This window comes from Bombus flavifrons, chromosome 17 (assembly GCF_040668555.2).
Source record: "Bombus flavifrons isolate JBK064 chromosome 17, iyBomFlav1_principal, whole genome shotgun sequence".
NCBI classification, from domain to species: Eukaryota; Metazoa; Arthropoda; class Insecta; order Hymenoptera; family Apidae; genus Bombus; species Bombus flavifrons.
In genome coordinates this window covers 3,363,736-3,387,387 of record NC_138458.1, presented here as the reverse complement: position 1 = coordinate 3,387,387, position 23,652 = coordinate 3,363,736, and the positions used below count along the sequence as shown (strand labels likewise).

At 37.5% G+C, this 23,652-nt stretch overlaps 2 protein-coding genes and 1 non-coding gene across 4 annotated transcripts in view; 1 reads left to right on the top strand and 2 right to left on the bottom strand.

Moving 5' to 3' along the window:
* The window catches only part of LOC138188678 (putative fatty acyl-CoA reductase CG5065), a 124,642-nt gene extending 121,698 nt beyond the window's left edge, over positions 1–2,944 (top strand). The window contains exons 2-8 of the mRNA XM_069130661.1: positions 489–751; positions 854–1,170; positions 1,270–1,517; positions 1,757–1,940; positions 2,222–2,407; positions 2,500–2,754; positions 2,826–2,944. Coding sequence (XP_068986762.1) covers positions 506–751; positions 854–1,170; positions 1,270–1,517; positions 1,757–1,940; positions 2,222–2,407; positions 2,500–2,754; positions 2,826–2,904 — 1,515 coding nt within the window. The 5' untranslated portion in view covers positions 489–505 and the 3' untranslated portion in view covers positions 2,905–2,944. The remainder of the gene's footprint in view (positions 1–488; positions 752–853; positions 1,171–1,269; positions 1,518–1,756; positions 1,941–2,221; positions 2,408–2,499; positions 2,755–2,825) is intronic.
* The window catches only part of LOC138188694 (phospholipase B1, membrane-associated-like), a 289,810-nt gene that overhangs the window by 129,457 nt on the left and 136,701 nt on the right, over positions 1–23,652 (bottom strand). The window lies entirely within an intron of this gene.
* Positions 16,753–16,859, bottom strand: LOC138188933 (U6 spliceosomal RNA). The gene has a single exon (XR_011175760.1). It is a non-coding gene; the product is annotated as a U6 spliceosomal RNA (small nuclear RNA).

Genomic DNA, 23,652 nt, shown 5'->3' with positions numbered 1-23,652 from the left:
CACATTTTCCACACAAATTACTGATTACTACATATTACAATATTCATATACATGCACATAAAATATGAAATGAAAAAGCCAAAGGAAATTAGAAAAAGTTTGACTCGAATAAAGTTAAACTCGAAGTATTGATTACACTTTTATGGAGTAATGTGTAATAATACAAATTAATGTACAGCCACATGAAAAATTGTATTTACTGCTTGAATAGTTCTTTCAACTTTTCGCTTTTTTTAAATTAAAATCTACCAAGTAGGAGAAATATTTTTTAAATTACAATGGAAGCGCCATTGACATAACGCAATTATTTGATTCTTGGAAATCGAAATTATTATTGATAAATTATGTTTCTCTTTCTGAAGATTATCTGTAAATTTCTTTGGAAAATAATATGTAAAAAATTCGCGGCTAAATCACATTTTGTACATTATCTTAAAAGTTCTTCCGCTTACTATTTGTTACTCTATGGCAAATATTGGGACAGAAAGTGTGAAGATTCTGAAACATGGATACAGTCAATGAAGAAACAAATGAAAATGGGAGTACTAAAGGTTTGAATAAGACGAATTCTCTCGAGAAATTCTACGCCGGTAATGGGATCTTTGTGACTGGAGCAACCGGTTTCCTTGGAAAAGCTCTCCTGGAAAAACTGATACGCATGTGTCCACACATCGCTGCCATTTTCATACTAATTCGTCCAAAAACTAACGAAACGATAGAACAACGATTTAAGAAGCTCATTGATGATCCCGTTCGTAAATATATACTTGTTCCTTTCAATATTTAAGGCTGTCAGGAGTCAAATTGATTAACTTTCTTTTCTGGAATTGAGCTGGTAATTTTTCGTCTTCAGATTTACGATGACATCAAAGCAAAGCATCCCTCAGTTTTGAGCAAAGTTTATTCCGTGAAAGGTGACGTGTGTCTGCCAGATTTAGGTCTTTCGCGAGAAGATAGAAATATGTTGTTAGAGAAAGTAAATATAGTGTTTCACGTCGCGGCCACTGTGAGATTCAACGAGCCATTACACGTGGCTGTTAATGTGAATACGAAAGGTACAGCTCGTGTCATAGAACTTTGGAACGAACTAAAGCGTCCAATTAGCTTCGTCCACGTCAGCACAGCTTTTAGTAATGCGAATCTACATGAGATTGGGGAAAAAGTTTATACGTAAGAATAAGTTGTACGCGGACATTGTTTCGTGGTTTAGAAATATTACATTTATAATTATATCATGAAGAATATGTTTACTTATTATTGACTTTGCAGCACGAGCTTGAAACCTTCAGAAGTGATCGATATGTGTGACAAATTCGACAAAACGTCGATGGACCAAATAGAAAAAGGGATTTTAAAAACTTATCCAAATACATACACATTCAGTAAGAATTTAGCAGAGCAGATTATAGCAAACAAGAGCAAACCCCTACCAGTTGCTATAGTGCGGCCAAGCATAATTGGTGCTTCTCTGGAAGAACCATGTCCTGGTTGGGTAGAGAATATTTTTGGATTTACAGGTATTTTAATAGATATTTTTCAATAGTAATTCAATATCCCTTACATTTCACAAGATTGGAGTTAATCGCTTAGTTTGTGAGCGGCTAGATGAAAGGCTTTCCACTAGATTATCATTATTATAGTTCAAATTTGTTGTTGCCCACAATTACGAAATCTCATTGCTATCTATTTAGTGCTGCATTTCTGCTAATCGCAAATCACAAATAGTTTCTAAATTATTCCAATTTTATGTTACCAGGTATCTTTCTGCTAATCAGCAGAGGATGTGCAACAGCGATACGAGGTAGGAGAGATGCTATATTGGATATAGTGCCTGTGGATTTCGTAGTCGACATGATAATATGTACTGCATGGCACGTCACGTTACATAGAAATCATGAAGTTAAAGTTTACAACTGCACGAGTAACGCATGCCCTTTTAAGTAATTTTTATTACGAATTTTTTCTACTAATGTAATTCGATTGTTAGAATATTCTAAAGGTTTCAGTTCAGTTAAGTAACGTGGACAATGGAAGAGCAAACAAACGTAGAATACAAAAGTCCACTTTTGTTCTCATTATATTAATTTAAAAAAATAGTGATATAATATAATATTTATTTAGATTGCAGAATATTTGCTGAGATACTCGGATAACAATATACTTTACTTTAAGCGTAATTCAATTAATTAATAATACAAATGTAATTGTTTCAATTGGCAAGATGGGGTCAGATGAGAGATGCCATTGTGAAATGTAGCATAGAAACGCCACTGAACGATACGCTGTGGTACCCGGGTTGTCCAATGATAGCTAATGGATGTATTTACAAGGTTCGGAGTGTAATTCCGCATATTTTGCCTGCGTTCGTCATAGATATCTTTTTACGACTCCGAGGTAGTAAACCAATGTGAGTATTCTATCGATTCTCAAACAACGAGAACAATGTTTCTGGAAAAATCTCTGTCTTCATCTATAATAAAAGTAAAACTGATATTTCAGAATGATGAAACTTCTCCAAAGTGGCAATAAGCTGTTTACAGTGACAGGATATTTCGCCATGCACGAATGGACTTTCCAAAGGGATAACTGTTCCGACTTAGTGAGAAAAGTGAAAATGTTGAACGACGGCAATATGGTCAAACTAGATTTACGGGATATGGATTGGGGGAAGTACGTTGCAATTTACCTGATGGGAATTAGGAAATTTATTCTGAAACAAGACTTTAAGTCAGCAGCCCAACAACGGTTATCAAGGTACGTATGACAGTATCTTCGTATAAAAAAATAGGAACTAATATAAATACATTTATTTTCGGTTATTTCAGGTTGTACTGGATACACCAGATCACTAAAATGTCCGGTATAATGATCTTACTATGGATAATATACCGTATCGTGTACTGACTATTCGAACCTTATTTCTTCTGTTTAAACCAAAGGAATATATATATACAATTTTATTAAGAAGGGATTCAACGTCCTCATATCCTCTTCATTTTGCCTTTTCACTCGTTTCTGTTCTAAATAAATCCATTTATGACATTGCTTGATTTTTTTATACAATTTTAATCAGAATGCATGTATTTATACGCACATGATTTCTGAGCTGTGAGCAATTCATCTTCTCACTGACTATGAACATTTTTCCACTGCAATGACAATATTATAATGACAGAAACCTTTATCATCCTCCGCCAAACAAAAGTTACGAGATATTTGTTCGTTGATAATAATAATTTACCACTGAAAAATCTACTGAGAAATAAATAATGATGATAGAAAATAAATATATTTTAAAATAAAATAGTTCTAAAGTAAAACTTTTCTAAGAATCCTTCATTAGTCTTAAAGGCTGTCTTTGGTTCTCAAGTTGTTTGCTCACAAACCTTGTTGTTCTTTGATCAGTCGGCGTGTTACGCCACGAGGCTTTCCATAGGCCGTATTCTTAACCGTCGCCCGCGGTCCTACAGTGTCGCAGGCAGATCGTCTTATCTGCCCGGCGGATCATACACAATGTATCGACGAGCGTGTAACACCAATCTCATCTCAACCATAGGATATCGACCTCGAGTCTTAGGCACATCACCACCTTATCGTCATAGCCTACACCAAGGCTGTGACGCAGCTTAATCCACATCACAAATAAAGGGTTTGACCCCTGACCTTCGAACACTTCATCGACTACACAGAAGCTATGACACACCTTAGTCTACATCATAGATCAGACATCGAGCCCCGACCTTCGAACACTTCTCCACATCACAACCCACACCTAGCCCCTCAACATCCTAAAACCAAAATATATATAAACCGAGACTTCACCCATCTCGGGCAGTCCTAGTCCCAGTTCTTGTTCTTGTTCTTGTTCTAGTGGCTGTACTCATACTACCTATTTTCTCCGGTTCAGTGTCATCTCTGTAAGTGTTAAGATTTATAATAAAGCTTTATGAAGGAAAACTAGTAGTTGGGTTACGACTCAAACTCCTTACTATATTCCAAGTACCCATTTTACGTGACAAGCGCATAGTTGTCGCCAAGCAGCGAGCTCTAGAAACGTCGATTTTTGTCCGCTACGTTTTTCACACAAGAAGGCAGCATGCGTGATCATGACGTGATCAGTGGCGTGACCCGAGCATAGTGGTTGTCATCTTCCAAACAAGACAAAGGAATGATCGAAAGGCGATTAGTCCCTTCTGACAAGTCGAACGATACATATCCAGAGATCTGACGAGCAAAATAAAAATCATAAAGTCTAACGAATTCATTGAAAGATATTGTACAGTCGAATCAACTTTCTATAGTATATTACCTTATTCATTGTAAAACAATTTGTGGCTTGTTCATTATATTACTGTTAAATATATTATTTTATGTTAACCTGTTAATACAGTGTTACATTCATTGAACCACCTCTGTTATCCTAATCGAAACAGAGGAACGACTATTTCGCGGCGTCGATTAATAGAATCGTAGCGAGAATTTACGCCTCTCGCTGACGCGTTTTCCTAGCGACCGCGTCTCTCCGCGAACGGTCATAACACGGCGTTAAAATATATGATACAATCAACGAGATAGAAACTAGATATGACATTCATGCTGGACAAAATATTATTTCACATAATAAGTAGTAGGTAGGTTTCTATTTAAGTTAGATATAAATAGGATATGAGGTTTTATTTCATGTGTATGTATGTGAATAACGCAATATAAGTGATCTGTTACGACCGTTCGCGGAGAGACGCGGTCGCGAGGATAACGCGTCAGCGAGAGGCGTAAATTCTCGCTACGATTCTGCTAATCGACGCCGCGAAGTAGTCGTTCCCCTGTTTCGAGTAAGATAACAGGGGCGGTTCAATGAATTTAACACTGTATTAACAGGTTAAGATAAAATGGTATATTTGACAATACTTAACAATAATATGATGAACGCACCACAAATTGTTTAACAATGAATACAGGAAATATGTTACAGAAAGTGGACCCAACTTTACGATATCTCTTAATGAATAACGTTTGACTCTTCAGAAGGGACTGATCGCCCTTCGATCATTTCTTTGTCTTCTCTGGGAGACGAAACCCACTACGCTCGGGTCACGCCACCGTTCGCGCCTATGATCACGTATACAACCTTCTTTATGTGTATGACATAACGGGCCGAAATCGACGTTTCCAGAACTCGCTCTTGGTGACAACTATGCGCTTGTAACGTCAATTCACATCAGAGACCAGGCCACACACCGCAGACAGGATAGCATCCAGATGTCTGCACGTCCTTGGCGCGTACCCTCAGTAGTCTTAAGTACCCACCAGGGGTCTTGGAATTTTCATAGTTAAGGTCCTTCGGACCAAGCGAGTATCTCTTGTCTTAGATTTCCTTTTACGTTTATTGTTTACTACTGGTTAACACGGAAAGTAGGTTTTCCTCACGTTTGGTATGTTCCGTTAGCAACTTTCTCACGAGGGCGGCTAAAACCCTTCCTGGTCCACCAACCGTCTTATTATCCAATCGGAGACGATGTCTACTACTCTCACTTCCTTAACCAAAATTATCATCAAGTCCCATAGTCCCGTGTCCTTAGACACACCCATCCCTAGCTTTCCTCAGACACAGTATCGTCAGTAAAACTTCACTTATTTCGTATCCTTAGAATAGTCAACATATCTTTACCGGTCTCTACCCTTATAATAGTACGTACCGTATCAGTGTAACTAGGTTTTACATAACGTGATTGGAGTGAATTGTGATTTATGTGTGTTAATTCAGTGTGTGTTCCATTGTGATTGCTGAATTCATAATAAAAGTTAATGAAAACAAAATTAATAGTTGTGTTACGACTCAGCTATTTTATTTTATCATCCAACCCTCAAGTTTATGTGACATTTGCATTGTTCTTTTGTGGTCTTTGCTTCCAATCTTTGGTTCATTTACTAACTAAACATACGGTTCTCTTATTGCTATAATTTAATTCTCTACGGTGGTTAGCCACCAATATTTATCTTTATTGTCTTTGAGTGTCTCACTTAAATCTACGCTTGACAATTTATACATAAATTTTATATTGCTCTCCTTATGGTCTATGTCGCTATCGTACAGTATTTTTTTATTATTGCATTTCTGCTGTATTAATAGATTAATGCTAAGTTATTATTGTTTTGGATTAATTTTACGCTATCTAAGCAGGTGAAGGATTCCGGGGGGAAATAACCTGTTTTTTGATCGTGTTTATGGTATAACGGGTTTGACTATAGATCGTGGGCGATGATGAAGTTTGTGATTATTTTGTGTATCTTTGACCAGTGGTCTGACTAATTTAAAAATGAAGAGTCGATGTGGATTAATTTGGGCTCTTCGTATAGTTTATGATTTGCTATATTTGGTAAATTTCGATTATGGCAATCTATATATTCCTAAAGATGCTGTGATGTATTTTCTTTCAGTGATTCTTAATTTTTCCGTGGTGTTGACACTTACGTTGAAACAGATTTAACGACTATACATTAGAATGGTTGGTTTAATTAGTGTTTTGTAGCAGTGAAGTTTTATTGATCTGTGCGAATCTTTCGAGTAAGATAGTCTTATGAGGTATAAGAAGAATTTATCTGCTTTCTATAACTGTGTCTTTATGTTGTCGTTGTGATTTAGCCTGAAGTTTAGATGGACTCCGAAGCATCTAACTTTGTTTGCATCGGAGATTTTTCCGTTGATATTTTCTGTTGTATGGAAGAATATCTTTGAATTTATTCTCACGTCGTACTTTGCTTTTGAAGTTTTTGAAATATATGGACTGAAAGAGATTGTTTCACATTTATGGGTGTAGATTTTTAGCTTCCGTGTTGGAAAGTAATTTTCTACTTTCTTGACCTTTTTCTTACTTAGTTCGGTAATTTTCAATTTTAAGGTATTGAACAATTTTGTTTCGTTGTAATTTAAGATTTGTTAATGAGCACTTTTCACAAACTGACCGCTATTACTTGTCTTTGGATCGTTGTTTTGTGAATACGGTGAATGTAAGAATAAGAAACAAGAGAAGCAATTGAGATACAACGAGATACCTTACAGATTTTATATCTAGACAAATAAAGTCAAAAGAAATAGAATTTAACCAGTGTCTGGATCTATTTGGACTAGTCAGCAAATAACGGAAGTTGTTTAGCTTAGTGTCATAAGAAGCCAAAGGTATCTCTAAACGACGGATTTAGTATCAACATTCATTGTAACTTCAAAGAGCTGTGTCGGACTTAGGCATCGTCTTCTGTGCAGTTGACAAAACGTTGCGCATTTCGAGAGTTTAGCTATAGTCCAATATCATTTTGATCGTAAGATTCTCAAAAATCCAATTAAATCGTTTTATAACAATGAAATAAAAAATATGAAAACTTCGTTTTTCTTATTTTGGCAATTTATGAGTAATTGCGTTATCGCTGGAGCAGACAAAGAAAACACCGGAAATTGCTTGTAGTGATCAGTTCCGCGAAATAGTGGGGATAACTCGTATCCGCTTAAAATTTGAAGAGACAAATTTTTGACTCTCTGAGCGACGTTTATTTCGTCGGGACTATCAATTGTCGTTTGAACGTTGTATTAATTTCTCTAATGTAATTTTAACTGTAACTCAGTTCTTTCGGTACTTAACGAGAGAGCCGAAAATTTCGTCGTTATACAGTTTGGCGATCTCGATAATGGTTAATTGCGTAATTTGGTGGTCCTGATATGGATCGATTACTTGCAATTAATATGCATAAAAATAATTACAAATATTGTTAAATATGCCCGCCTTGATATTCAGTACATTTATTATTTCTTCGTAACATGTTTCTAGAGACGCTTAATAATATCTCTTCACTTATTTGTGACACTCGCCTTTCGATATTCTCCTCAGCGGTTTCGATTTGTACACATCAGTCTCCAACATCCCACAGAGAAAGAAATTCGGAGATGTTAAATCGGTGTATCAATCGTATAGGCCAGAGTACCATTTTGAAATGTTTCTGTCGCTAAAAAATTCTTCCATCATCGTTGTCCACGCTGTATGTGCTGATATGGGAAGGTTTATATAGTAAGGTTGGGTCCCTCTGGAGGGGTTATCATTGGATGCCTATTAGACGTGGCTATCCTGTTATTATCTTGTTACTGCTCCCAAATTTCTTCAAGATTGGTAGTGTTGTATGTTCGGCTATTCTACGGATTGATATGCCTATCTAGATGGAGCCACATCTTGTCGCTGAAAAAAAATAACATATCTAAAACATGGTCATTTTTTCTTATGGAAATATTGGGAATCACCGATAATAGCGAATATGTTGACTGAGATTTCTATTTTCTTCATAATCTTTGCTGTATTTAACATAACAGCGTCCAAAATTTTAACCAAGCCCTTAATTATCCATTGGGCTTATTGCCTTAATATCTTCTTCTTCCGAGAAGGAGGATATTTCCTCCGCATACTCTTCCGATTTCCCACTATCGTCCCTCAGTTTTCTAACACGATAACTTTTCGTTGATACCTTTGTCGTTAAGTATTTCGTATTTCTTTCTGTGGATAGAGTAAAGTAAGGTAAGTCTGGTTCGTTAGCCCAGCCGGTGAGTCAACGTCCATTTCGTTCTCGTGTCCCATTTTAATTTTTCCAACTAGACTCTGTGCCAGTCTCCGACCCGGCCTGAGCGGGTCCACCTCCATCACATTGCCCTTTCTAGTTATCGGGATAATCAGTACCTCCTCCAACGTATAATCCGTTCGAAGGCCTATCCTTTTCTCCCCTTTCTTCGCTTTCTTGTCTGACGTGTTTTCAGTGGGTCTAGTTACTCTGGAGCAAGTACTCCCCGTATCTACGTAACTCTCGCCAAGTGAACGATCTCCGAATACTGAAGATTGTGTACTGATAAGGAACGATACGGACCCTTTTTCTCCAGTTAGACTTCATCGGCTATCGAAAAATGGTCTTTCACGAAATAATTATACTTCGTTACTTTCTTGGACGGAGATGACTAGGAAGGATCATACGCTATTGCTCAGAGAATCTCGATTCTAGAGCTTCCAGCTTGGCACGCACCGTACCTAGAATGATCTTGGCGGAAACCGGATTTTTAAAATTCTCGTACATGCGCGAAATGCGATGTAACAAGACGACGCCTTGTTTTGCGATAATGTCAGTCATGCGTACTCGATTGTCGTGTCGCAGAGATCTAGAAGACTCGATTGTATTGTACGCTCACACCGGAGACCCGTCTCGAAGGAACACTGATATTCAAAACATATCGTTGGCGCATTAAGCTAGAGTTAGAAAGGAGAGTACGACATGAAAAGGGCATGATACAAAGACGAAACTAGAAGTGATCGAAACTTTTGTTTATTGTCACACATGTACAGTTGCAAAAATAGACTTCAAAAAATTCAGAAGAACAGAAATTATCTTAACTTTTAGGCTGCACAAATTTTCTCACTCGAAATACCGAAAGCGACAGGGTAAAGGCGTATACGAGCATGTGTTATTAATTTTGATGACTTAAATGCTGAGCACGACTGTGTGAAAAAACTGAGTGACGCACAGTATTATCACTAGCTCTCGAGATTTTCATTTTTAAGGTATTGAACAATTTCTTCTATGTTTGAAGATTACAATTTAAGATTTGTCTATCAACTATCGGTCGAGCTGTGGGACGCACAGTGATTCTCAAAGTAAACGACATATGGCCGGCAGCTTATCTCGTACAAGTCGTAGAGGACTATGATATTCAGAGACGTAAATGGCTCTTCAACGTTTTGCAAGAGAAATCATTTCCGAATACAGACGATTAATGTCGCTTTCAATCTTTTGCTTCTATATTTCATAAATCAAAACACGTATTGCTGATATTCATACATAGTTCACACACCGCGATTGTCCTGACCGCGAGTGTTCGCAGAAAATACAATAAATTACAGTAAGTTTTCAATATGACCCGTTTTTTTATGAACAAAACTGGACTCTTCTTTTAAAATATTGTCGTATAGTGTGCAAATTGTCCATCGCATTCGATAAACTTGATTTCCATAACTTCAACATTTTAATCAAAGCTCTTACCACCCTATCTTTTTGAACAAGTGGATGCATTTGTGAATCCTGCATTGATTTATTCAAACCGCTCAATTTTCCAAAAATTTCAACCAAGTAGGCAAGTTTAACAATGAAATTATCGTTTGTCCAGAAATGTGCATCTTAATAACGATTTTCTTCGAGAAAGGTTGGATATCTCTTCTTTGATTTCGAGCTCCCTTTGAATCACTTTTGCACGAGATAGCCAGCCAAGTTCACAATAATACGGAAGTGAGGTATAAACGTTTGAGTGCCAAGTGGCGCGATCGCGCTTCTTCTATTCTGTGTCCAGAAGTGCCAGTTACCGTTTACCGATACATGTCGGTTATCGTCCAGTCTTAGGTAAATGAAGACAAAATTGGAATAATATTATACTTTGTAAGCGTACACGTTTTTATTTTTCTAAACAACCATTACCGTAATAATATAATTCGAATTAAATTATATATAATAGACTATAAAAAACAATAATGAATTGTATGTTTATATCAACATTCATTTTTCATTTATATTAACACAAAACACACTCCACATAGTTTTATATGTGTAGCGGCACATGAGTCAAAGGACTACGCGAATCGGGGCATTGACACAGCCTTGACGCATGAAACATAACGACAAATAAACTCCGGGCAAAACAATGTCGCCGCTACATGCAACCGTCGAAGAAAGACGAGTTTTAATTTTCCGACTCTCCTCCGACCAGTATAAATAAACAGACGTGATCGCGTGCGAGACAATATCGACACAGTATCGACGAGTTATCTACCGAGTTATCTACCGAGTTATCTACCGAGTTATCGACGCGTATCTAGTGAGGATCTATTAAATATCAATTAACAATCTTATTTCGTGATTTATAAACTGTACAAGTGACTTAGCGAATATAACCTGTTAACTTATTTATCATTTTAAATATATTCGTTGGTTTCAACAACACGCAAGAAGTTTTAATAAATCTCTGGATCAAACATCCGTTATACTAATCCTCTCCACATATACGAGGTGATAATACGACTGATTTTTGAATTCATCGGTAAGGATTAGATAATAGTAATTATAAGGTGAATCTGATGAACAAGCCGTAACAGCTTATTTTCATTAATATTAACGACATACATAATACTTTACAAAGATAGGGACGTGGAACAATGTTCAGAATTTTGTACTTTAATTATGCTAGTCGTACTAAGGTTTCAAAATTAACATTTTGTCCATTTTCCGTTATTTTTTCATATTGCCTTCGAGTCTACGTCGTGTGTTGTTTATTAAATTTTTAATAATTTCTGTGTATTTTCGGCCTATCGCGCGGAGACGGTCGGCGGTCAAGCAGCGCCGGATGGCGTGCATATGCCTTGCGCGACGTAACATTCTGGTTCGATATTATAACATTCCAGTCGTGTTCTCTTCCACAACTCATGAACTCGTAAACATGGATTATCATACTTTGTGGCGGCCACTTCATTTCAGAAAATTTTTGATTTTCTAACCAAGTTTTTACTACCTGTGCAGTCTGCTTGGAGTCCTCGTCTTGTTCAAATATTACTTCGTTCATCAGATCCAATAGAATTAACAACAGAAGGTGAATTATTTTATAAAATGTTTAAATAATGCTCCCCGATTCGAATTAAGAGGCCCACACTCTTGCGAGTAAAGTAGCCCCAACACATAATTGAACCACCCCCAAACTTCATAATTTGTTTTATACCATTTGTTCGATCATTATTTTCGGACCAATACCAGGACTTCCCGCCAGACTCAAATATTTTCAAAGATTTTTGTTCCGTCAGACCATATAACTTTTTATCAATCTTCTGTCGTCTATTCTTTGTACCGATCGACAAATGTTTTTTGTAATTTCATATTTTTATCTGAAAGAGCTGGTTTACGCTTCTCTTGTTTCGCTTTTATACCAATTTTTTTTAAAGAGCGACGAATGGTTCATTTACTAGCACTTACTCTAGCTTCTTGAATAGCGGTCTTTAGCGTCTTGTCACTCTCAGAAAAAGTACGATGTGTAATTTCACGTGGCGTTCTATCTGAAATAAGTCATGGTCTACCATTTCTTGAAGAAATTGATGCACTACCAATAGGTCTTTTTTATTCTCGTAACTTTTGATTTCTCTGCAATTTACCGCAATGACGAACCTTTATCACACAATGAAATGATACTGTTCTTTTTGCCTTCCTTAAGCAGCTTTATCGTGGATTAACCTTTTGACTGCGGCGCACTCTCGAAGGGAACGATCAATACAAACGGTGCAATATTCGCGACTGGTTGACCACTAACTATTTACCAAAACACAGTACCCTTCCGGTTACTGTGAGTCCGGGTCCAATGAGATTTGATACCATTCTTAGGGGTTAAAAAATAAATTAAAAATATCCAGTTTTTGATCTATTTCAAGTAGCTTTCTAAGCTTTTTAATTTACTTAACTTAATTTGCACATTCCTTCAATAATAATTGGTAATTAAATATAAAGAAAAAATCCAAAATTGATAATATGAAACATGTAGATTCCACGCCATTGGAAAAAATCCAACAAGAGCTTGTAAAGTATGTACAAATATAAGAAACGTAGTGAAACAACTTGGGAGTGTAAAAAATGTCGAGTTGCGTTACATGTACCTTGTTGTTTCGAAACATATCACATAGTTGAAGATTACTAAATTCCTACGAGTTTTCACAAAACATTAAAAATTTAAACTAAGTATTAATTCCATCTCCGTCAGTAAATGGGTTCATACTGCGCTTGTTTATAATTTAAATGGTTTGCGTTTCATAACCCGTTGAATGTCTTGACGGAAATTTATTTGCTACGCGTGTCTAGTTATTGTTTTTTTTCGGCTTGCTTGATCTCGGTCGCGGAGGAAGAAGGACGACATCCATGCCCTTTGATCGACCTCGCGAAATCCTTTATATGCGTGTTCATAATGAAGCGCTAACAATATTCCGTTACCCGAAGCATTTTAGGGTAAAATGGGTACCGGGAGACTATACGGTTGTAAACGGACGTATATTCTCTTCTCTAATATTTGGATCGTGGCGGGATCGGAGGCGGCCATTCACGAGTCGATTCTGAAAACCAGAGAAGTCGGAACCACACCATAGGGTGTTACACTTCAGAATAGAAAGATCGCGGGGCTGTCAATGGATGTCACGTGCACTTGAAATGGTACAACTACCTTATTGTGTCAGCAGTTCGAGCTCAGGGACCCGATTCAATGGCGCGTGCTGCTGAACTCGTTAATGTCCAGCGGTTGCTATCCGTCAATTTTTCTGAGTCGTGCTTCAGTGATGTAGACGTATCCCGAAATCGAATCCATTGTCCGAATCTCAAACCGATGTTGAGGCATTGTTTTGCTACAAATATTAAACAAAATGCATTTAGTACCGCAGCATTTCTTGGAAGATTTACTTTTAGTCCTTCCTTTCCGATAAAATTGCGTAAAACGGATCAATGTTTGCTTCTCTCCAAATAACTATTATGAGAGTTATCACAATCTTCATCAAGGGAACCATTACTTTTTTTATTTCATATTGAAAAGTTTTTCGCCGGAAAAGCTAGAAGTCCTGGACGGATGGAATATTTAAGTTGCGTGGAAGATGAAGAAAGGTTGTGGAACGAAATGGCACTTATATAATTCAACAAATATATATCGAATCGAAATGCACATCGGAACGAATTTTCCAAGTAACCCAATACTAATTTCAAATGAACCTGTGATGCCTCCATCATATTTCCTGCTTTGATCACTCAAATTATCATATAATATTCGTTTGTTTTTCATCAGGGTTCTCCTGGATATGAAAATTTACTTACTAATTTATGACGGTTATGTATTATATTATAATAATATATATTCTAGGCTACTTACATATCTGTTATGTATTTTTGCAGTTGCAAAACTGGGTAGTATTAGAGAACTCACGGGGAGACGAGCTAATACTTAGTCGTAATAAATTTTTTTAACGATATATTATAATCCCAGATCACACGCGCTGGTTATAGATTTGAGCGTTTTCAACCATATTTGCCAAGTTCACGGCAGAATTCATTTGTTTATGCAAAGATAACAAAAATTGACTGCCTTCGCATATCTATGATTCTTACCTCTGAATGAAAATCGACGCGTCATAACAGTGTGACGCTGGTAGCGAACATGTTAAGGGAATCTTAATTAGCCTAGGCCCTGTTTTTAATATTTGATTTCATCGACTGCATGTGGCCTCCTTTCATCTACTGGCCGTCGGTTTTTTGTAATCGCTACGCAAGCACGTGTTGCCGTACGGGTATATGTGTCGCTATCGAGTTTTACTGCCTCGGCTCCCATTGTTGGCATGACATACGGTCAGCGTTACAGTTACGTAATTATTTTATTCTAACCACTTCTAGTTAATTATGATTGTGACAATAGATCATGGGAGTTGTGGTGTCTTCACAAGAGATACCCTGCTTTCTCCCATGGGTTATTTACATTTTCCATTTCTGCTGCTATATTTTTATTGATTGTAGTATAATTTGACACTACGTTTGATGTACGGTACAAGGAGAAATGAGAACATCCTCAATATTTAATGTTTAACGAGTTTATATTTTTTAAATGTTATATTTTATAAATTATATACGTGCAGAAAAGATATGAAAGTTACAGAAGGAAATCTAAATAGAATCTTGTTATATTTTTTATTGATTACTATTAAGGTGTTTTGAAAGCAAAATGATAGCGTATAGCTCTACACAATATTTTATTGTTTTACTTGTCACTAAATTTTGCAAGTAAATCAATTAGTCAATCAAAGTATGACTATATATATGTCGGGGTGACGTTGAGGTCAGGATTGTGAGTGTTGGTTGAGTCTTCATTGGAATTAGCCATCGTCGCGATACAATAAAGACACGGTTTATTAGCGCAGAAACAGATGATACAAATTTGACAATCGACTATGATGATTAGGCACCCGCGATACTAGCAACAATGGTCTCGGGTACGACAACGAAACCGCGGTCAGAGGGATGATGGATGAACGTGCTCGCGAAGTCTAAGTCTGCACAATAATTCGTAAGAACGTTACTCCCTTCAGTTGACGAGATCGCGTGAAAGAATGCCTCCTTCGTCCCGGTGATGCCACAGAGGAAAACTATCTCGGGGCGTGTCTAAGTGCCCGAGATCATCGGATGCGCCGAGGATAGTCTTCGTACAGAGGGTAAGGGAAATTGGCATTGCTGTTAATTGGTCAATTTCCATACCGGTGATTAGAAAAGATGCTAATTGCCCTCGAGAGAAGGTTGCTAATGGGCACATTGACATCCGGCAAACATCTTACTCGAAGAATAGGAGCTGTGTGTGACCACGGGACAGAGACCGTTAGAATGTTTACTGTCATGTCTTGCCAGGGATACTTCTTTTAATGGCGGCTAAAAAATACCTTTGTTAGACAAAGCGTTCATCCCTTGACCGCGGGTACGTTGGCGACCGACGGTCGCCTCGAGCCCAAGCTCATTATTACTAATCCCGGACGATTACAGTTAGGTTGGATAATTACAATTGTTTAATTACAGCTATAGTAGACTCCAGGTTAAAATGTTGCGGGATTATCCAACATTCCAGAGGCTCCGGTGTTCTTTCCTCTCCGACATATATATTACAAATAACTGTAACGTCTTAAAAATTTAAAAATTCATTAATGGATATTAAAACATGGTAACATAATCCTTAGAAAGGTCTGTAAAATATAACACAAGGGTGAGCAGAGGGCAATCGCCGGTATCAACGAAAAAGGATATGCCAAAATAGCAGGTTTTATTAAACGATCAATGTTTTTTGCAACAATGTAAACATTTGAAACATCTAACACTGAAACACTGGATATTACTCGCCTCTCGCCGTAGAGAAAGACTATAGAAATTACGAAAGTACGTATGCAGTGTAGGAAGTATTGAAGAAAGGATGTATTTAGTGATGGAAAATAATTTGACTCCAATGCGTTAGATGGGCGACATTCTAGAGTATCCACGAAGTTCCTAAGAATCATGCAGTACTTAACGATTATTGAGATAAAAGAAAAGAAGAAGAAAAGTGGAAAGATTAGAAATGATATACTTGCGTTGCTAACTTTGAGACGGAAACGGAAAGAAGATGCGCATGATACGGTTAGAATATGCACATGTTGAGTAGTGGAGAAATGATACTTATAGATATATAGAAGGAAAAAAATAATAACGGATGGATTCTTTCGTTCGTGCACTTAAATCAGGTGACCATGTGGTTAGTATGAATTTCTGTAATAACGTCATTGGAAGAAATGGAGTTAATTATTTCTGCGCGATATAAAACGCAGCATACACCAACCTCTTAATTATGGAAATTTTCATCACTTTATAGACGAATATATATTTGTATGATTTGAATGTACAACCGTCTCTAAAGAAATTACATGTAGAATTTTAGCATGTTAACATGTTTAGCATGTTGAGGGGGCCTAATGGTCCACCCTCGGACGGCCACGGTTGCTCGATGACCACGCGCGGGGCCCGCTTTACAACCCGCGGCTGCACGGGTACTGAGGTATCCCTTCCCTATCTGCAAACTAACGAGTGCCAAAGGCACCGACGAGCCACTTTCCCAGGGCGTGGTTCTACGCCCTGAGAACCCATACCCGTCTCGTGCTCCCCAAAAATGTGGAACGCTTCACGATTTTGCGTGTCATCCTTGCACAGAGACCATGCTGATCTTCTCTGTATCGTTCCAATTTTAGTATATGTAGTGCCGAAGCAAGTACTCCCCAATTTCTACCTGATGGAACAATAACCATAAGGAATGTCTCGATTTGAAGGTGTTTTAGGCCACTTAACGGCTTTAGCGGTAAATCGAGAAGCCTCGTTTTATGACCGTTCCTTAGGATTATTGCGACCCGCTTAATTATATATGCACAGTTGATGGATGCCTCGACCGTAGAGAATCACCGGACGTAACATATTTCATACTTCTAACAAAATATAGTGGTTTCTATAAAATGCATGTTAACATCTTGAAAGTTTTATTGTTTGAAGTGATTGAGTTAGACCTTTCTATTTTTGAATTGTTTCACAGACTCACAATTTGTTTTTCAGAAGTGTTTTATCCATATCGACATCGTTATAGTAGTTATCGTGATAAATATGTTGCCATATGTTCTTATGAGGTTCAGTAACTTTAAAACAGTGTCTTCTAATTTTCTTATTTCTGCAGTATCCACGTAAAAGTTGCATACGTAAGAGCTTCCTGTAAGAGTTTCACATAGCACTCTTACAAGTATTCAATATTTTGTAATTTTTGTAGGATTATATGTTTTAATCGAAAGTCTGCTCCTCTAAAGAATCATACACTCATCCAAATACAATTGTTGACATGGTTTAAATACTTCGTTAAACTTTTTTCTGAAATAACCAATGACAGACTGAACTTTTACAAGCTTATTCGAATTAAGAGGAATGTCCTCATTGTTGCAAAAATGCCAGCTCTGCGTTATTTCTAAAGATCTGTTTCTGCTTATTACTTGCGAGAGGAATGGAATTTCCATACTTGAATCAGTTGATCAGTAGTCGTGGAGAGCATTCATTTTTACTTGTCTCATAAGAACTGCTGGGCCTAAAAATTTCATCATTTCTGTTCACTTCTTTGTTTTTGATGTAATCTTGTATTTATTTACGAATTGATAATGATACCTATTCGATTCTCTCACCAGATACTCATTAAAAGAGTAATTTCCAATGAATAAATTTGCTCTGTCTAAAACACATGCTGGAGAATTCGGCATGATTTTTATGTCGGTATGTCATTGGACGACGACGCACTCAGTGCACTCCGCTTGTTTTCTTTTTTTCTTTTTTTTTTTTTGTACGTGGATAAATCCTCATGGACACTCCATCTCTGCGGCAGAAGCAGAGCAGTGTCGGTCTCTTACCGACTAAAACTCCACGGTGGTCATCCTGACGTTTGACAGAAGTATCCCCGGGGTCTCTCGCGAATTACTAACAGTGCACTCCGTGCATCCTCTTGATCGAGCCAACCATGCAAATTTCCCTAACCAATTAATTTGTCGCTAGGGGAAGCCATCGCCCCCGAGGAGGCCGCGCGAAGCAGATCTTCGCCCCTCTCGCCCAAAGATGCGCAATATGTGCTAACAGTGGGAAGAGGAACACGAAGTCCATAGGTATTTTCTATGATTGAAAACACCGTAATCAGCGCAACGTTTCGGCTGCGTCAGATCACTAGTTAATGCAGAGAACGGTCGTTGTGAATCCAAAATGTCTTGGGCAAAATTCGCGTTAATCGTGTGCTTGATATTCTTGTTCGTTGATTGTAACTGCCGACGGATACTTTTATTCCGATTTCAAATATCGTACAACTGCGAAGTTATCAGAGAAGAGAATATACAAACTTATGTATGCGGAGTCAATCGTGTTCTATTATACAATTCGACGGTTAATCGAACTTTGGCACTTATTTCGCTTGGGCAATCTTCGTAGTTAACACTTATAAATTTCGTTTGAAACAATTATTCGAGAGATAACTGGCAGAGTGACGGTGTAAACACTTCTATCGAAAGATGGTAACTCTTGTTAATACTTATAAATTTCTACTAACTTGATTCTAACTGATAACTAAGACAAACTGTAGTTAATACTTATAGATTTCAGTTGAGACAGACTGACATAGTGGAGGTGTAAACGCTTCAATTGACAAATAATTGGTAACTAACTTGTGACAAAATGTGAATATCGTAATTGCTAGCTTAAGCTGAGGTTTCGTTTTCTTGGTTGTCTTGTTTACGCTGTGTCTTAATTTCTCATACTCCCTTTTGATGCTACCTGAGGAAACGCCGGTGCTGCTTATCTTCTGCTGAAATTTCGTCGTCTTGATTATCCTGTTTACGCCGCTTGTTGCATAACCTGAGGCGTCTGTCGTAAGGTTTAAGGGTTTGGAAAAATCCGGATATTGCAGAATAGGTTTTGTCATTAGCGCTGTTTTTAAATTGTTGAATGCATTTTCTTGATTCTCCGACCATTTAAAGGGAATGTCTTTGTTCAATAGTTGTGTTAATGGTTTTGCAATTTTGGAGAAATTAGGTATAAATCTTCTGTAGTATCCCGCTAATTCCAAAAACTGTTTGATATTTTTCACTTTCCTTGGTCGTGGAAATTTCGATACAGCTTCGATCTTCTGTGTATCGGGCTTTACACCATCTTCACTGATTATGTGTCCCAAATAACTTCGTGTCGTAGGAACTCGCATTTATCGGGTTGCAATCGCAATTTGGCTTCCTTTAGTATTTCCATTAACTCGTTAAATTTAATTTCGTGTTCGTGAGGAGATCTTGAATAAATCACTATGTCATCCAGATAGACGAATAGTTCTACTCCTTGCAATCCTGATAACACTGAGTTCATCAAGCGTTGAAATGTTGCTGGAGCATTTTTAAATCCAAGGGCCATTCTTTTGAATTGAAAGTGTCCGTATGGTGTTGAGAATGCAGTCTTGTGGGCATCCTCCTGTGTTATTCGGATCTGGTCGAAGCCTGATGCCAAATCGAACGTGGAAAAATATTTTGCATTCCCTAATTGATCCAATATCTCTGTAATGTTGGGGAGCGGATAAACATCGCCGATCGTTTTATCATTAAGCTTTCTGTAATCAATAACTAATCTCCAACGTTTGGTTCCTTGCGAGTCTGGTTTTTTCGGTACAATCCATAACGGAGAATTGTATGGAGATATCGATGGTTCTACGACATCAGTATCCAATAATTCTTGAACTTGACGATTTATCTCTTCTTGATGTACAGGTGGGTAACGGTACTGTTTAATATTGATCGGCATATCGTCCGTTGTGATTATTCGATGCTCTAGAATTTCGGTTCCTTCCAACGTATCTCCTGGGATATGAAATCTATCTTGATTCCTCCGAATTAATTCTTCGACGTTTTTTCTCTCCTCCTTGTTCAAGTGTTCAAGTCGTAATAATTCGATTATTTTGTCGAACCTATTTTCTTTTGATTTTGAAATTGCTTTGCAAGTCATGCTAGGCGGCGAGGCGAGGTCCACAAATTCTTTAATTACCATCGTAGGTGTGATAAATACGTAACCTTTCGATGTGGTATTTATTATTCTTGTATATTCTCGTCCCTTATGGTTCTTCGCAACTACATTACCAAAATAGACTCACTTGATTGGCTCGATTTTGGGAATAAATCCCTCTTTTATCTCCGGATTTGAAATGTTAATCGAACATGGTTCCAAACTTCGTTTCGGCACGATTATCTGTTCTCTTGTATCGAAGGGGATATAAATATTTCCCCACTTGATATGTTTTCGCTCGTAGTCCAAACGAGCCTTGCATCCTGCGAAAAATTCGGAACATAAAATTTCATCTTGATCGATCAGCAATGAGTCAACTACGTGAAAAATAACTTGATGACCCGCAACCTGTATTATTATCTGCCCTAGGGTGACCAGGCTCGTTGCCGTAATTCCTCGAACTTCAATTGATTCTTGCTCGTTGATTATTGCTGATTCGGATAAGGCAGGTTTCTTGATGATATTGATTTCTGATCCGGAGTCTAACAGTAGATTTGTTTTAGTTTTTAAATCTGGGGAGACTATTCTAGCAGTAGGAGTACTTGGGGTTTCATTTATTTTTATTGAAATAATCCGGAGAGGTCGTCGTCCAGATCTGAGTCCGGCCCTTGGTGGTTTTCTTTCGTCAATTCTTCTTGTATTTTCTTCTCCTTTTGATTCTGAAATTCTTGATTTTCCACTTGTGTTTTCACATGGCTGCAAGAAGGTTTTCCCACAGTATTTGGTGGTAGTTCCTCTGGTTTTACAACAGGCTTTGCGTTCGATCTGGTTCTTGCTGTAGATCGTGGAGTAGATTTCACGAGGATCGCTGTTCGTGTTTGTTTCACTAGTGCAGGTGCAGAATTCCTTGTTGCTGTCTGCATTCTCGGGCGATTTGGAATATCGTCCCTTCGTGAATCGCCCCATTCTCCCGAAGGACGTGCTCGGTTTCCCGACTGTTGCGATGGATAGGGTACGATTATCCCAGCGTCTACTCTGGCTTTGAATGTATAGCAGTCTTTTATCAAATGCCCAGGTTTTTTGCAATAGTTGCATGTTAGCGTATTTTGTCTTGGAGCATTTTGGCGATTTTGCGGCGGCGGTACAGGTCTTCGATCCTGGCGATTGTTCCCGATGTTGTTAGAATTGTTCGGGGGACGAACGTTGTTACGATAGTAGTTGTTCGGAGGTGTCGGTCGTTGGTATCGCGTTCTGTCAGTTGCACGTTTTAGTCCTTGTGTTGCTTTAACAGCTTGGCGATACGCGTCTTCTAAAGAATGGTAATCCGCTATTTTTACTCTCAAACATGTCTCGTTTGGGAGCCCCTTAACGAAGGCTTCCCTCGTATCCCAATCTATTCTGTCTTGAACATCCTGAGAAATAATACCGTAATCACATCTTTCTCCGCCCATTATTGCTAACCTAAGGTTTCTGACGCGATCCATATAATCTAGTATGTCTTCCCCCGGCCGTTGGAATATTGTTCCTAATTCTCTCTTATATTCCTGAAGGGATTTCCCTGGGCCAAACGTATCCTTTAATTTGTTCCCGAAATCGTCCAAACTGTTTAGCTGACTGCCCTCTACGGCGAGGAATGCGTGCCCGCGAAGCTTATTCATTAATAATTTTACCAATTGAGGCTCCTGATGCCGCGGAATCATGTTTCGTGCGCGCTCGCATGCCCTTAAAAATTGAAATACTGAGGGTCGATGTCCGTCGAATGTTGGTACTGACTCGATAGCATCTTTTAACTTAATTGGTTGGGGATTATCTTCTGTCGTCTGTGATACGGGTGTCTCGATTTCTTTTTTTGTCTTGAGTGAACGCATATCGTCTTGTAATTCATTCATTTTTGTACTCATATCGGCTATTACTCGGATATTTGCATCCCACGCTCTTAATTTTTCCGACAATGTCAAAAGCATGCCTTCTTTTAATGATTCTAGCGGAGTTGCCATATTCTCTATTATATTTTGTCAATAACCGTAAGAACTTTAATCCTCTTGTGGTGCGTATCGCACCGCTGCCACCAAAAATTTAACTGCTCTGTTACGTATTTAATTTGTAGTTTTTGTTTAATTTAATTAAATTTTAATTTTTATTTCGTTTAATTTATTTTTTGTTTAATTTAATTTAATCGGAAGGGAAAATTGAAATGATATGATTGTATATGAAATACTGATTTAAGATTTCCGCTTAATACGGTAGTTGCTACCACCAGAAATAGTCTAAGGACTATTTCAAAAAATTTTTTTTTCTTTTATTATTATTTCTTTTCCTTTCTCCTTTATTATTTTTTCTCCTTTTTTTATTATTATTATTATTATTTATTAGAATATTTATCTCATATATACATATATAACTTGTGATGTAATGGTTTTTTTATTAAAATGTTAACTATTCCTAATCACTTGGTTTGCTAACAGGTTTAGTTGTTTTATTTATCCATTTATTTCTTGTATTTTGTTAATAAAATATAACATGCGTTCTTGTCCCTTTTTCCCTATTATTTCCTCTGCGTCATGTCGTACTTTCTTATTTTTATTTTGAGTTCATCAGGTGAGTTCCCAGTTCATTCAGTTTATTAATTAATTATAAATTTCTCCTTTTCTTGTTGATTGATTAAAATGTATCTTCCTATTGTTCCATTTATTCTCTTTTACTATTATGTGGTATATAATTATTTTAATTTCTGGATTTTACCTGTTTATTCGATTTACTAGTTAGTTTTATTTAGTAGTTTGTTTTACATTTGCGTATTCCATTTTTGTTAATTAATTGTAGTATATCTTCCTGTCGTTGGATATAATTGTTCTTGTTCCTGACTGATTCGCAGATCGCTCGGGTTGTTAGTTGGTATAGGTTATGTTATGCTCTTTATATTTACTACTTCGTTAGAGTATCTATTTCTATTTTAATATTTGTTATCTACCCTCGTATGTTAATTCCCTATATATATATAACTACGTTTAATTAATCTTTTATTAAAGAATTTCCATTTTCGTTGTACCGTGCGTTTGTTTTGGGTGTTCGAATTGTCACTCGTGTTGTTTGTATTTTGCGATTTTCCATTTTTCGTTACGGCACGTGCGGAGCGCGGGACGTGACAACCCCCCCCCCTTTTAGAGTTCAAATTTCCGGAGGAAATTTGACTGATCGTGTCCTTTAGTTCGTTTAAAGCGGAAGTAGTGGGTGTTGGTTGTTGATCTATTATATCGTTTGGCGTGATTGATATTCCTTGTGGTTGTGTTTGATCTTCGACGTTGCGTTTTCCTCTGATGTACAATAGTAGGTGGGTGACTGAGCCGCATATTGCTCCGAGTAGGGCGATTCCACATCCGTAAGTCTCGCGTAGTTGGTACCCATGTATAACTATGTCAACTATTGTCTTTATTACCTTTAGTATTATGAAGATTCCAAGTATTGCTGCGCTAATCGTTCCAAATTCAATAAAGCCGTTCCATAGTTTTGACGCTG